The 15,781-nt window shown below is 35.6% G+C and overlaps 1 protein-coding gene across 1 annotated transcript; it reads right to left on the minus strand.

Annotated features, from left to right (window-relative positions):
- Nucleotides 1-2,528: 2,528 nt before the first annotated feature.
- On the minus strand, nt 2,529-4,132 carry LOC107485709 (uncharacterized). The gene is made up of 2 exons (XM_016106235.3): nt 3,868-4,132; nt 2,529-2,810 (listed from the first exon to the last, which is right to left on the minus strand). The coding sequence occupies exons 1-2, from the start codon at nt 3,991-3,993 to the stop codon at nt 2,694-2,696; spliced, it is 243 nt and encodes an 80-aa protein (XP_015961721.1). The 5' UTR covers nt 3,994-4,132; the 3' UTR covers nt 2,529-2,693.
- Between the last annotated feature and the right edge of the window lie 11,649 nt (nt 4,133-15,781).

Here is a 15,781-nt window from a genome sequence, read left to right on the forward strand (position 1 = left end):
CCTCCCTTGGTACCCTATCATACGCTTTTTCCAAATCAATAAACACCATATGTAGGTCCCTTTTACTACTACGATACCTCTCCATCATCATTCTTAATAGGTATATCGCTTCAGTGGTAGATCTTCCTGGCATAAATCCAAATTGATTCTCTGTTACATGTGTCTCTTTTCTCAACCTCCGTTCTATCACCCTTTCCCATAACTTCATAGTATGACTCATAAGCTTAATCCCTCTATAGTTTCCGCAACTTTGTATATCCTCCTTATTCTTGTAGATAGGTACCAAGGTGCTCTTTTTCCACTCATCAGGCATCTTCTTTGACCTTAAAATCTCATTAAAAATCTTGGTTAACCAGTTGATGCCTTTTTCTCCAAGACCTTTCCAAACCTCAATCGGGATATTATCAGGTCCTACTGTCCTGCCATTTTTCATCTGCTTTAAAGCCCCTTTTACCTCGAAGTCTCGAATCCTTTGATAGTAGTCAAAGTTTTGATCTTCTTCCCTTGTGCACAATCGACCAAGGCTCAGAGGAGTCTTCTGTCCCTCATTAAATAACTCGTAGAAGTAACTCTTCCACCTTTCATTAATCTTCTCCTCTTGAGCCAACACCTCTCCATCCTTATCCTTTATGCACTTAACCTGATCCAAATCTCTCGTTCTTCTTTCCCGACTCTTTGTGATTCTATATATACATTTTTCTCCTTCTTTCATGCCCAAAGACTGGTAGAGACCCTCATATGCTCTTGTTTTTGCTTCACTTACAGCCACTTTTGTCTCTTTCTTAGCCGCCTTATATTTTTCCCAATTATATGCATTGCGGCATAAAGACCACTCTTTAAAGCATTCCCTTTTTATCTTTTATCTTTTCTTGTATACTCGCATTCCACCACCAGGACTCCTTGTCTCTTGGTCCTATTCCTTTAGATTCACCAAAACTTTCTTTTGCTGTTCTTCTAATAACTTCTGCAATCTCCCTCCACATCTCTTCCGCGCTTTCATTCCCATCCCACTTTGCCTCTTCTCCTACCCGTCTTAGGAAGTTTCTTTGTTCCTCACCTTTCATCCGCCACCACCTCGTCCTTGGGTTATTCGTATAATGTCTTTTTCTCAACTCTTGCTCAACGCGAAAATCCATGACGAGCACCCTATGTTGTGTTGTCAAACTCTCTCCCGGAATAGTTTTACAGTTAATGCAAAATTTCCGGTCGACTCTCCTCAACAAGAAGAAGTCGATTTGAGAGCTTGTCATGCCACTCTTATAAGTTATAAGATGTTCGTCTCTCTTTTTAAAACATGTATTTGCGATGAGAAGATCAAAAGTTGAGGAAAAGTCCAAAATAGTTTTACCCTCGGCATTGATCACCCCGAAACCATGGCCTCCGTGAATACTCCCATATCCAGTCACTTCTCTCCCAACATGGCCATTTAAATCTCCTCCTAAGAAAATCTTATCTCCCAAAGGTATGCCTTGAACCAATCTCTCTAGATCCTCCCAAAACCTTATCTTGTGTTGTTCGTCCGAACCCACTTGCGGTGCATAGGCGCTAATCACATGGAAAGCACCTCCCTCCACCACAAGTTTGATAGAGATGATACGATCTCCCACCCTCTTGACATCCACTACGTCCTTCTTCCACTGCTTATCCACAATTATTCCAACCCTATTCCTATTCTTCACCTTTCCTGTATACCAAAGTTTGAAACTAGAAGTATCCAACTCCTTAGCCTTTGCACCAACCCATTTCGTTTTTTGTAGGCACATAATGTTAATCTTCCTCCTTGTCATGATGTCCACCACCTCCATGGACTTTCCTATTAGAGTGTCTATGTTCCATGTCCCAAATCTCAACATTTTGTCGCTTCGACCTTTACCTTTTCCTTTGTGAACTAGCTTATTTACCCTCGTCCGTTCACGAAAACGCGAGAACCCTTGCTCATTTAACACTACATCCGGGCACCGATGCAGCGGCTCTTGCTTTGACACCGTACTCGAGCCATACGGCGCGTTACTTCCGGGCAACGACCTAGCTTTAGCGCAATAATGTCTTTGATTCATGTCATGAGGTTCGACTATATTTTTATGTTGGTTGTCGAAGACCTAACACAACCCTCCTCCTTTATCCGGGCTTGGGACCGGCTATGTACCGCAAATGTAACATAAACGGAGTTGGAAAAAACATATAAATTTATTTTTTAATATTTACAAAAATTATATAATCATCTATTTTTAAAAAATATTTAATTATAAAATAATCTTATTTTAATTAAGATATTAATTTTTATTAGGTTAAATTAACTCAAATTAAAACTAAACATTTAATTAAAATGTGACATGTTATAGAGAGTAACGTTGTATTCACTGAGTTCTACACATAGATAATAATACAACTATTTTTTTCAAAATTTTTGCCTTGAAAACCACAATAGAAAGTTCATCCATGAATTGGAATATTTTTACACATCAAATTAATGAAATTATGCACAACCTGAAATTTCACACTTCCATCTCAATGATTTTATACCTGAATGACAAATCTGATTTCAACAATTTTCCATTATTGCAAGTGTGCCAGTGTCATATTCATCACTCATAACAGTGGATCATACAGATACTCAGGAGGTTCAAAAGGCTAAAATAAAAGCTTGAATCAGCATTGATGTTCTTATACAAAATGGCACGACCGGGAACTTATTATGGATGCTCCTTGTTGCTGTCCAATTTCTCTATTTGATTATCTTGAGATTCTTTCTTGGATCCAAAAAGGTACTCTTTCACGGTACTTTCTGCTGAAAGTATTCCCTTCTTAACCTGCAAAAATGAAAAGTGCAAAGCATTCAATTTGTTCATCTTTAGTAACTGGAATCAGAAACAAAGCAATCGAGTGCGATAGATGACTTATTTTTCATGTACTTATCATAGGGTGGAGTGCGACTCGTCACCATAGACGGATCATGGACTTTCGGATGAGCTTGATCATGGAAACTAATGAGTGAAATCCTCTGATTCTAGAATTCAGGAAACTGGTTTCCATAGAGGATTCTAAACACAACCACTTTTACAGGGAGCATCAATCAGATGTTGATGCATTTTGTCATGCTCATGACTCATGAGTTCTATACAGAACCGTTTCTAATTACAAAGTGGAAACCTTTTAAAGTTCACAATCTAGGTCCATTTTCTCTGACTCTTTGAAATTTGAGATTGAAAAAATGAAACGAATGCGATGCAAATCAGTATTGAGATTTGTGAGTTGAGATTTCTGAGGGAATTTAAGGGAAGGGAATTTCTCCCCTAAGATCCCAACTCACAAACGCACTTTTAAGGCGTTTAAAGGCACAAAACTTGCATCAGTTAAGGTCTTGAAAACCAAAACAATACTGACAAGAATGTGAAAAACAAGAAAGGGTTGCACAGATGAATTGAGTATTATAACTAAATCTTCGTTAATTGATTGTGCGGAAAAAGAATCAATTACAAGCCTTCTACTAAGCTATTTATACACCATGTCAAAACCAGATAGCTCAGCAGCAAGTCTAACTACCTATAACCGTTTTCTGTTGGCGAGTAACTACTTTTGCTCGTTTTAGACTCTATTTTTTATTAATTCTTCCTTGAACTCTTATCCTTGACAAATACCATAAGAAAATCACACATTATTCTATAGAGAAATGGATATTGATTGAAGATTGTGGAATGATCACTCATCTATCTTCCTGTCTTTTTGATGCTCCGAGACAGATGACATGATCACTACAGTTGATACCTTTTTGCTGCAATTCATAGAGCAAACAAAAAGACCAACCCAACAAAGGTTCTAAATTTGTAATAAAAGAAAATGAAAAAGGAGGAAGAGAAGAGAGCTTACAGGCTCAAGAACATTGCGTTGAGGACCACAATCATAATCAGCAGTTAAGAGGAAATAAGAAGCAGTTATAGCTGCCACCATGGATACTGTTCTAACAACCTTGTCAGCTTCTGGATTCTTAACCATGCTTTTTCTTAGCACACTGTGTTCAGTCAAGGAGTTATTTTTGTGAAAGTGCGGTTCTACTTTTGTCGAGGACGCCCAGAAACTGGAAGAAACTTAGAAGCCTAGAAGGTTTCAGAAGAAGCATGATTTTTCTTTTGACTTTTGTGTATGGGGCATAAAAAAAAAAGTAAAAATAAGATTGTGAGATCAATTTGTAATTCAGTTATTCAATCATTTACGTCATCATCAAATAATTAAATACATAATTATATACATTAAATAAATATTTTAAAAATAACTATAATCTACAATAAAAATAAAAAATAAACTAAATAAATATTACAAAAAATATGTTATGCACTTAACTAATTTATTTGGGTATTTTTTTATTTTTGGTCCCTTAATAATTATTTACACAAGAGCTTTTGAGTTTACTTTAACTATCAATTTAATAATTGCTATCTGTTATAACTAAACTCACAAACAACCTTAAGTGGTCAATTGTATGTTGCATTATTAAGAGTAAAGATGGTCTGCAAATAATGTTACAAGATCACGGATACTTAGAAGATAACTGTACGATGAATGTGGTATATAGAGAAGTTTTTGAGAGCTTATAATGAAAAGATAATTTCTAAATCTCTTAAAATTTATCACTATCAATTAAAAAAATTAAAAAAAATTAAATACTAATGAGTAATACATTCTTATTCCATATATACATCTTGAGGATATTAAAATTATCATAATGTTATTTCAGGTACATATTTTGCAGGCATTAAAAGAGAGTGTTGAGTTATTTTTTAATGATTTTAAATTATTTACTATTTATTAAAAAAATTTGTGCATTCAAATTTTCTACTAATTCATTGTTGTTCATTTTGAGCTAAATTTTTTATGTTTTACTTCATAATAAAATAACATATAAATATTTGTTGGTGAGTATATATGTTTAACTTATTAAAAAAAATAAATTAATAAAAATGATTAATAACTACATTAAAATTAATACACTTTATATCAGATTAAAAAAAATTTTAAATGCATAACATGTTATTTTTTATTAATCAATTGTTATAATTTAAATTAATTTTAATAAAATAACTTAAAATTATAGTTTTAATTTTACCACGTGCATGCACAGACTAATACACTTGTAAAATATACATTTGTCGTTTGATTTTTTTTCCCTCCACCTTCATTATCATGGTTATCATCATTATCACCATTATAATCATTATTATCTTCTTCTTCTTACTTAATTCAATATCACACTATTAGTTTAAAAATAATAAAAATAATATAAAAATAACACTAATTTTTTTATAAATAATACAAAAAATTTAAAAAAATCACAAATCTAAAATTTTAACTCACTCAACCAATAAAATATATTCAAATATGTTTTGAAATCAAATAATACAATAATTTATTACAAATGATACAAAAATGACTAGATATCTTATATATGAGTTCAATATCATTCAATTAGTTCAACAATAAAAAAATGTTAAATTTTTTTATATTGTAGTTAAAAAATTTCGATGTCAAAATTAAGAAATTTTACGTGTCATAATTAAAAAATTTCTATGCTATTTTCTAATAAACTCTTCACAATTCAAAACTTCTTTTCTTCTTTCTCTTCTTCGTCATCATCTTTTTCTTTTTGTTTTCCATTCTCATAATTCTTCTTATTTCACCCTCTTAACAAGAACCTATATCATAATTAAAAAGTTTTAATATTATTTGTAATAAATTCTATACAATTCATAACTGTCTTTTCTCGTTCTCATCATCATCATCATCATCATCATCATCATCATCATCATTTTATTTCACATTCTCATAATTTTTCTCATTTTACCATTTTAACAAGAATTTATGTGACAATTAAGAAATTTCGTTGTCAAAATTAAGAAATATATTGTGTGATGCTTAAAATATTTCGATGCTATTTTTCTGGATAAATTATGCAATTCAAAATTTTTCACCCATCTCTTCTTCTTCTTCATCATCTTTATCTTTTCTTTTCTTTTTATCTTTTTCTTTGTTTCATCTATTTACAATTATTCTTATTTCACCCTCTTAACAAAAATAAAAACAAGAAAAAGAAAAAAAAATCAAAGAAAAAGAAGAAGAAATAAAAAAATGCAAAGAGGAGGAGGAGAAAAAGAAAAACATCGTAGCCACAGCAGTAACAACAAAAAAATGACGATGAAAAGAAAACGTGCAAAGAAGAAGGAACGCGAAGAAGAAGTGTGTGATTAGACTTAGTTAACAAAAACGCTTGGATGTGTAGCGAAATTATTCTTTTTATTTTTTTAAATTTTTAGAGAAATAATTTTTTGATATAATTTTTATCAAATTATCTATTTTCATTAAAATTATTAACATTTAAATTTTACATTGTAAAAAATAATAATTTATGCAATGTTATTATTAAAATTCAGAACTAAATTCAAGTGAGATTTTTTATAGTTTTTTTCCTTAAATTGAAAAACCAAAATTAATGGTTAAAATGATGTCATAGCTACTTTTTTCCTAAAATAAATTATTATAATTTTTTAAACAAATATTATTTAGACATTAAAATTAGTGATCAAAATTAACTACCATGTATTTTGTTTGACCTGTCCAGAAACTTGAGAAAATGATTCAAGTAGATCTAATTCTTATTTTGTAAGAAGTCATAGAAAAGTGACACTGATGAGCTCTTCTGGTAGTATCACATGGAAGTTTGCATGCAGCTGATAAGGCAGCCATATTTTGACAAAGTCAGTCGCGTCTCTTTGTAATGTCAGCCAATAAAATTAAGCTTGTAGCACTTTCTTTACTAGTGACCTTCCCTTTAGATGATTTTCACAAATGTTACTGTGAATTTCATCTAAGACTTCTTTTGTCTTCGAGTTCGGAACACATTTAAGCAAATGTGTGGTTATTCCCCTTCTTTAGAAGACATTATGAATTGGTGTGTAGTTCTGAGTTTCTCTTAGCAATCTTCTTATTTCTCTTAGCAAACTTAAGGTATTTGATGGTAGGAGTTATCCATCTCAAGTTCATATTAGAGACTATCAAAGTATCCGATTTGTCAACTTTTTTTGCCACTAATGATAATTTAGGATTTCTTGAATCAAACTTTTATTATCCCTTGGCTTAGTGTTGGCCAGTTTGGAGAGGACATCAGCTCGACCATTTAATTTTTGAGTTATAGGTTCGATCTCGGCTTCCTGAAACTTGGCCAGTTGATAGTCACCATTTAATTTTCGAGGTACTTGGCTAGACTCTTCTCCAAGTACCGTTTCATGTTTGGCTTGATAGTCACCATTGATTTGTGAGGTTATTACTTGTGAGTCACTAAAGATGAAGACTGATGTGGGAGCTAGTAGAGTTAGTAGGTTAATTATATTAGTTAATTGTAATAAGAGAATACAAGTCCCATATTGCTTAGGATAGTAAATTTTGTGTTATGTATTAGTCTCACATCGTCCAAGTTATGAAGGCTTTTCCTTCTTCCACTAATATAAATAACTCATGCACATTTTATTTTGAAATAGAGTTGAAGTTTATTTGAATATGAAATAAGTTGTGTCCTTATTTTCCTCTAGGCTCTTTAAGAATAAGAGGTGCATCATTGACTTGACCAACCAAGATAGGTTTATGACTATTTTCACCATAGTGGGGTTGTTAACCTCGCCAACACTGGTAACCCAAGCGATGTCCCGGCGTCAATTGGGTACCAGAGTAAGGTTGGTCCTTGTGGCCTTCACCTTACTTTAGTAGAATTTTATTTGATTTGTGGGTGCAGATTTTTTGCGTGGATTCGCTAATGAGATCTTTGGTATGGATTCATCAATGAAATTGTCTGCTGCTACGGATTTTGTAAAATTTTATCTGATTTGTGAGTGCGGGTCTTTGGTATGGAGCCACCAATAGGATCTTTTGGTGTGGATTCATCAATGAGATTGATCATCTGCTGTCACAAGTCTTTTCACGCAAGAGTTCTTTTCAACCCAAGGAGTGCGAGAGCTAGTAGAGTTAGTATGTTAATTATATTAGTTAATTGTAATAAGGGGATACAAGTCCCATATTATTTTGGATAGTGAATTTTGTGTTATGTATTAGTCCCACATCGTCCAAGTTATGAAAGCTTTTCCTTCTCCTACTAGTATAAATAACTCATGTACCTTTTATTTATGAAATAGAGTTGAAGTTTATTTGAGTATGAAATAAGCTACGTGTTTATTTTCCTCTAGACTCCTTAAGAGTAAGAGGTGCATCCTTGACTTAGCCAACCAAGGTGGGTTTATGGCTATTTTCACCACAGTGGAGTTGTTAACCTTGCCAAGATTAGTGACCTAAGCGATGTCCCGACATTAGAGACTTTCAAGGCACCGACCTCTTTGGCTATTTGAAGACCAGGAAGCACAACTTCATACTCAACTTGGTTATTAGATGCTGGAAAGTTGAACTTTAGTGTGAGCTCTATCCGAGTTTCTTCTTTAATCTCAAGGATGACCCCTACCCCACTATTAGCTTTGTTTGATGATCCATTTACATACAAGTTTCAAGTGGTTGAACTCCCTTGTTGTTCCCAGTATACTCTTCTAGGAAGTTGGTCAGGTATTACGACTTGATAGCCATCCGAGCTTTATATTTTATCAAACAACTCCATAGTTCACTGTAGCATTTATCCCACAATATTTGTTCTTTAATAAGATATGCCTCATGGATTGATTAGTTCGGACTTTGATGTTATGAGTTTGGAAGTAAGCTCGCAATCTCCTAAAGGCCAAGACAACAGCGTAGCCAAATTTTCTATTCTTTGATAGTTCAATTCTACCCCTTGCAATGCCTTGCTTGTAAAGTAGACATATTTTTGTCCTTCCTCGCATTGTTGTTAAACTCACGAGTTAACTCATAAACTTGTACAAGTTTAGATAGTGAAATTGAGTTAACTCATACATAAACTCGTTTCTGGGTAGACTCGGATAAATTCGGTCAAAATCGCAAGTTTAAGCGTGAGTTAGCAAGTTTGTGTTAGGTGCCCATTTTCACCAAAATGGTATCGTTTTGGGCCCAAAAAAAGAGAGGAGAATAACGTTGATGAAATCATAGAACCCTAATCCCTAATGTGGCTCGTGACCCACTTTTCTCCCTGTCGTTCTCTCACTCTCATTCTCTCATAGTCTCATTTTTGTCCATCCTTTGCCACCGTTCACCGCTCGTCGCCGGTCGCCTGCATCCCCGCCGTTCATCTCGTCACTCACTTGTTTGTGCCTCTTTACCCATCTACTGCTCTCTCACTGTCATTTCTTATTTTGGTTACCACAATTTGTCCATGTTCCTCTGTTTTGTTTGATTCCCATAGAGCCTCTGCTGTCCACCACGATGCATCATTTGTCACGTTACTTCCGTTCGTCGTGTCTTTTGCCGATCGCTATGCAATCGCCATTCGTCGTTTGTGTCCTTGGTTCGTTCGTTCACTCCATTAAGGTATGTTCGTTTGTGATTTTGCGTTACTGAGTTACTGCATTTTGTAGTTGTTAGTTGTTAGTGTTAGTGTGTCATATTGAATACTTCAATGTGTGAATTCTGAATTTATGACCTTTGTTAGTTGTTACTGGCATATTGCTGAATTTTGAAATTATGACCTTTTTTAGTTGTTACTTGTTACTGCAGAATTCTAAATTAGTTGTTACAATCACCGCTGAATTTTGAATTTATAACCTTACTAAATTAATTATTTGGTATTGTTGATTTGTTTATTTAGGAACAAAATGTCTGAGAATGTTGGTTTAGAAATGATGTTTCTGATGAAGATGGTGAAGATGATGATGTCGATGCCATGGAAGATGAAGATATTGGAGGATTTCAGTTTTAGGCTTTTAGTTTATTAGAACATTTAACTGTTTCTTTCGTGTTTTCTTTTTTGTTTAGCTGTGTTATATGAAGCTTTGATTGTGTGTTACTGTACGTTCTATGTTAAATTAGATGCATATTAGTGTAGGATTTGAATGTGTGTTCTAAAGTACTTATTTTAATTGTAGAATTTTTATTTTATTATATTTTTGATGTTGAAATTGTTAAGTTTGAATGCCTAAATATATATATATATATATATATAGAGTTTGACAACCTTGCCTTTTCATCTTTTCGAACAAGGGTTGTGGCTATAGCCTTATCAGCAACAGCTAGGTACAGCACGAGCTCTAATCCTACTACAGGTCGGGTCAGTATGGGGTTTTACTTAAGAATTTCTTGAATTCCTAAAAAACTTGTTCGCATTCTTGAATCCTTGAAAATAGTGCCCCTTTATGAGGATTGTGAACAGTGGCAATGACTTAAATACTGAACCGGCCAGGAATCTAAATAAAGATGTTAGCCTACCATTTAATTGTTGGACCTCCTCCAAATAAGTTGGGCTTTGTATTTCCATGATTGCTTTACATTTTTCTGGGTTAGCTTCAATACCCCTTTGGGTGAGCATGAATCTTAAGAATTTTTCTGTCTCTACTGCAAATGTGTACTTAGTGGGATTTAATCACATCCCGCGCTGCTTTATAATGTAAACACTTCTGACAAGTCGGGTAGTAGGCTGGCTTTCGTCCTTAGTCTTTGCGAACATATCATTTACATAGAACTCCATTAGTTTTTCCAAGTGGGGAAAGAACACATTGTTCATCCGTCGTTTATATGTAGCTGTAGCATTTTTCAATCCGAAGGACATGACTACATAGCAATAAGTAGCCTTATGGGTGATGAAGGACGTCTTCTCCTGGTCCGATCCATATATTGAAATTTGATTATATCCCGAGTAGGCATCCATGAAAGGAAAAACTTGTATCCTGAAACTGAATTTACCAAAGCATCAATGCTAAGTAGAGGGTAGGGATCTTTTGGACAAGATTTGTTGAGGTCGGTGTTGTCAATACATATCCTTGACTTCTATTTTGCTTCTTTGCAAGCACAATATTGGCTAGCTATAAGGGTATTTTACTTTCCTTATGAATCTGGTTTCCAATAGTGCTTGTATTTGCTCATCCACGACTTGTGCTCTTTCAAGATGGAGCTTCCGTCATCTCTGTTGTATAGGTCATGACCCTGGGTACATAACCAACTTGTGGCACATGAGATCGGGGTGGACGCCTAGTATGTCAGAGACTTTTCAAGCGAAGAGGTTGGAATTGTCTTACAGGAGTTTGACGAGCTATTGCTTTGGCTTTTGACCTAAATTGGCCCCCACGTTTGTGATTTTTCTGACTTTCTCTCCTATTTTCAACTCTTCAATTTTTTCTTCAAGTTGAGGTCTCAATTCTTCATAAACTCGGACATCGCTTTCTATCGAATTAACCTCTTTTTTCTTTGTACAACCACATAGATTCAAACTTTTATTGTAGTATTTTTTGGCTAGTTTCTGATTTTTCCTTATAGTTGTTGTTCCCTTTGAGGTAGGAAACTTTATGCAAAGATGGAGAGTTGGCACCACTGTAGCAAGTTGATTTAAGGTTGACCGACCTATCAGAAAATTGCATGCTAATGCGACATCTACCACAATGCAGTCTATGCTTAGGGCTCTTGTCTTCATTCCCTTGCCGAAGGTGGTGTAAAGGGATATGAACCCTAGAGATCGGATATGGGCATCTTCCAGACTAAAGAAGGTATCTGGGTATGCCTTCAAGTATTTCTCTTCCAATCATAGTTTATCAAACGCTGACTTAAATAGAATATCAACTAAGCTTCCCTAATATACTTGGGTTCTGTGAAGGTTTGCATTAGCCAGAATAATTGTTATCACAATTGGATCATCATGCCCAGGTACTATACCTCGGACATCTTTCTTTGTGAAAGCTAATGTAGGCAGGTCGGGCATTTCTTCATCTTCTCCAACTTGGTAAACCTCCTTCAAGTGTCTTTTGCAAGTGGACTTTGTTATTCCTCCCCGTCCCCCACGAACCCACTAGCGATCAAGTGGATATGTCTCTCAAAGGGTTCTTTGTGGTCGCTCTCACTATCCTCTATCTTTCTCATCACTTTTTTTCTTACTGATTTCATCTGATCTCTCAGCTAGGTATTTATCCAGTTGTCCTTCTCGGGCAAGCTTTTCAATCACATTCTTTAAATCATAGCAATTATTGGTTGAATGGCCATAAATTTTATGGTATTTACAATATTCTGAACGATTTCTTCCTTTCTTGCTTCGAATGGGTTTAGAAGGTGGTATTTTTCAGTATGGCATATCTCTCTTTAGACATCGACCAAAAAAACTCGTAACGAATTGTAGGAGTGGTACCTCATAGGCTTGTCTGAGTTGTATTTTTTTTCTTTTTTGATTGATTCTCTTTTTCTCGAGACTGATGTTGACTGCTTTGTCCCAATGTAGGTTTCATCAACTGTGTGGTTTTTTCCATATTGATGTACTTCTTGCCTCACTCTTGAACTTCATACAAAAAGGTCGTGTGCCTCTTTGATATGGATTGTAAGAATGGACTTTCTCTGAAGTCATTTACTAGCCCCATGATAGCTGCTTTAGTGGGCTTGCTTTGGTTTCTAGGCAGGTCTTGTTGAACCTTTTCATGTACGCTATGAGGGACTCTTCAATCTCTTGTTTGATGCCCAAGAGGCTTGGAGCGCGCTTGATTTTGTCCTTTTGAATAGAAAACCTGGTGAGAAAACTCCTTGCTAAGTCGTCAAAACAAGTGACTGGGAGGGAGACTGTAAAACCACTTTATTGTAGTCTTGGTTAATGTAGTCGAGAATGCTCTACAACGAGTTACATCAGAGGCGTTAGTTAGATACATACGACTCTTGAAGTTGCTTATTAGGTGATGATGGGGTCAGTCGTCCCATCGTAAAGGTCCATGTCCGGACTCTTGAAATTTCTAGGAACTTTAACTCTCATGATTTCTTCTGAGAATGGATCTTCACTTTCCAAAGGTGTGGCTTCTTGACCAGCCGGAGGTTTTCTTCTTTTGAGATCGGACTCCAATCTCTCCAATTTTTCTTCTAATTTCCTGCGTTGTCGTACTTCTCTTCATTAGGCTTGGTCAGATTCACGTTGTCATTCCAATTCAATTTCGAGCCGTTCTAAACGACCTTGGTGTCTATGAACTAGGCCTATGAGTTCGGTTGGATCTTTTTCTCTCAATCCTCCAAGCTTGTGAATTTCAAAGACGATTCTCCGCCCTTATATGTTTCTATTTTCGTCTTCATCAATACTCTTCCCTCTTTCTGATCGTGTGGGTATGACAATTGCTGGATCATCGTTATGGTGTTCTTCCTCATGGGTTTTGAATCAGATGTTATGTGTCAAATTCCAAGTCTCCAACAACGGTGTCAATGTTCCGAGACTTATCTGAAATCAATATGCTATCAGGCCTGAACGTGAGATCCAAGTTCCTTTCAATGAGATGTTCCAACGTCTCCTTCGACGAAGTGATGTCGTCCGAGCTCTTCAAAGAAATTGGAGGGTGGTACTTGCAAGAGACTCCGATACTTAAGTTAGTAAGGGTTTTTAAGTATATTTTTTAGTGGACTAGAGTTGAAAAATACCTGAACTTGATGAGGTATTATATAGTAGGAAAGATAAGTTTGTTATCTTTCTGTAACTTATCCATCTATTATGGTGAGTGGTTATTCTCTACTTTTTATTTAGGGGTTGTTGAGATCTCATATTTGAATATATAAGCATATTTGTAGGTGCAGTTAAGATTCTGCAAGTCAAGTCATACAAATGAGGTCGTGCATGTAGAGAAAGTGGTTTTGGACTCTAAAGTGGACTTTAGTTATTTTAGGTCTGACTTTAAATTACGGGTCAGGATATGAACAAAATATATAAATAGTTTATTTTATTTTTAATGTGTATTTTATATTCCAATTCACATTCTATCTTGGTGACTGATTTTAATATACGTCTAACATTTTTTTAAAAAATATTAAATTCATGTTAAGTGTATCTTTAAAAAATAATTGCTGAAGTGTGAAATAAGATACTTCACATTTAATATTTACAATAAAAGATAATTAGGTCTCTGACCTTTTTAAATGCAGATATTTTAATTCCTCAAGATTGAAAAATACATTTAAATCTCTCACTTTATAAAATGCGTGACAATTATACCCCTCCGTGGAGTTGAGGTTCAAAACGGCAACGAAAAATGCTGCCTTGGAGGTAACGGTGATGAGATGTCCGTTTTTGTTGATGATGTGGATGGTGAGCAAATTATTGATGGACAAATCCATCCTTATACATCAGAACGACGCCGTCACAATCCCCACCTTTCTTGCTTAGGTTGCTATTCTGTGGAAGGCTTGCTTCTCCTATTTCCGCCCTCTAATTTTTGCTATAAAATTGCACTGAATCTCTTCGTTCAAAACAACCATCCTACCATTTTCGCTTAGTTTCCCAAGTTTCGCATCGACGGTGGCCTCTCGCCTTTCTTTGTCACCATTTCATTTCAACCCACACAGTAGCGACAAGCCCGAATTTCATCATGATCACTCTCCTAGGTCCACCTAAAATTTACAATCCTAAACCACAATCCTTCTTAACCCCCCACCACCACCGCCCCCACCTCCGACAACGCCGCCACCACCATAAACCCAATCGCACCCTCTAATCCCTTTGTTGACGTAATGGTTTCAAAATTCAACACCATAACCACCATCCAACCACAACCACCAATGGGATTCACCAAAAACTTCTCTGCAACCTTCTTGTCATTCGACAACCCATGCCTTGACTTCTTCTTTCATGTCGTCCCCGACACTCTCCCGGATTCCGTCAAAGAAAGGCTCCACGTGGCATAGGCCTACAACCCCCTCACCACACTCAAACTAATTTGTAACCTCCGAGGCATCTGTGGCACCGGCAGGTCCGATCGCGATGGATTCCACGCTGCTGCTGCGTGGCTATTCTCTAACCACCCTAAGACACTCGCAACCAACGTCCCATCCCTCGCCAATTTTGGATATTTCAAAGACCTCCCCGAGATACTCTACAAGCTTCTAGAAGGTTTCGATGTCTACAAGAATTAGAAGCCTCACGGGTTTAGTGTTAAATGATCTAGCAAGAGAAACAAGTTAAAGAGAAAGCCATTCAAATCAAAGCTCTTAAAGAAGGTTTCGGACCCTGTGGCAGAGAAAGAGAAAGCCCATGCTTTGGGAGAAGAGAGAAAACTCGCCATGGCCAAGAAACTTCTCGATCGTTACAACAGCGACGAGAATTTTCGGCTCCTCCACAATAGCGTCTCGAATTACTTCGCCGATTGTTTGAAAAATGATCTCCAGATTTTGAATTTCGTTGTGTTGACAAGGATCAGTCTTGCAACAAAGTGGTGCCCTTCGGTTGATTCTTCTTTTGACCGATCAACGTTGTGTGATACTATTGCCAAGAGGATCTTCCCTTGCAACGGTAACCCTGAATATGAAGCAATTGAGGAGGTGCATTATGCTTACAAGGTCCGCAATCGGTTGAGAAAAGACGTCCTATCCCTCTGATGTGACAGCGTCATTCTGATGCATAAAAATGGATTTGTCCATCAATAATTTGCTTACCATCCACACCATCAACAAAAACAGATATCTCATCACCGTTATCTTCATGTCAACATTTTTTATTGCCGTTTTAAACTCTAACTCTACGAAAGGGTATAATTGTCACATGTTTTATAAGGTAAAAAATTTAAATATATTTTTCAATCTTAAAAAATTAAAATATCTGTATCTAAAAAGTTAAGGATCTATTTGTCTTTTATTTTAATACTTAATATACCAATAAAGTTGAAAGCTGAAATCTTTGAATTTTAATTTT

The sequence above is a fragment of the Arachis duranensis genome, chromosome 4 (genome assembly GCF_000817695.3).
Source record: "Arachis duranensis cultivar V14167 chromosome 4, aradu.V14167.gnm2.J7QH, whole genome shotgun sequence".
In the NCBI taxonomy this organism is placed as follows: Eukaryota; Viridiplantae; Streptophyta; class Magnoliopsida; order Fabales; family Fabaceae; genus Arachis; species Arachis duranensis.

Coding starts and splice junctions, on each gene's coding strand:
- LOC107485709 (XM_016106235.3), bottom strand. CDS start 3,993: ATGGTTAAGAATCCAGAAGCTGACAAGGTTGTTAGAACAGTATCCATG. Junction 2,811..3,867: donor AACGCAATGTTCTTGAGCCT/GTAAGCTCTCTT, acceptor TCATTTTTGCAG/GTTAAGAAGGGAATACTTTC.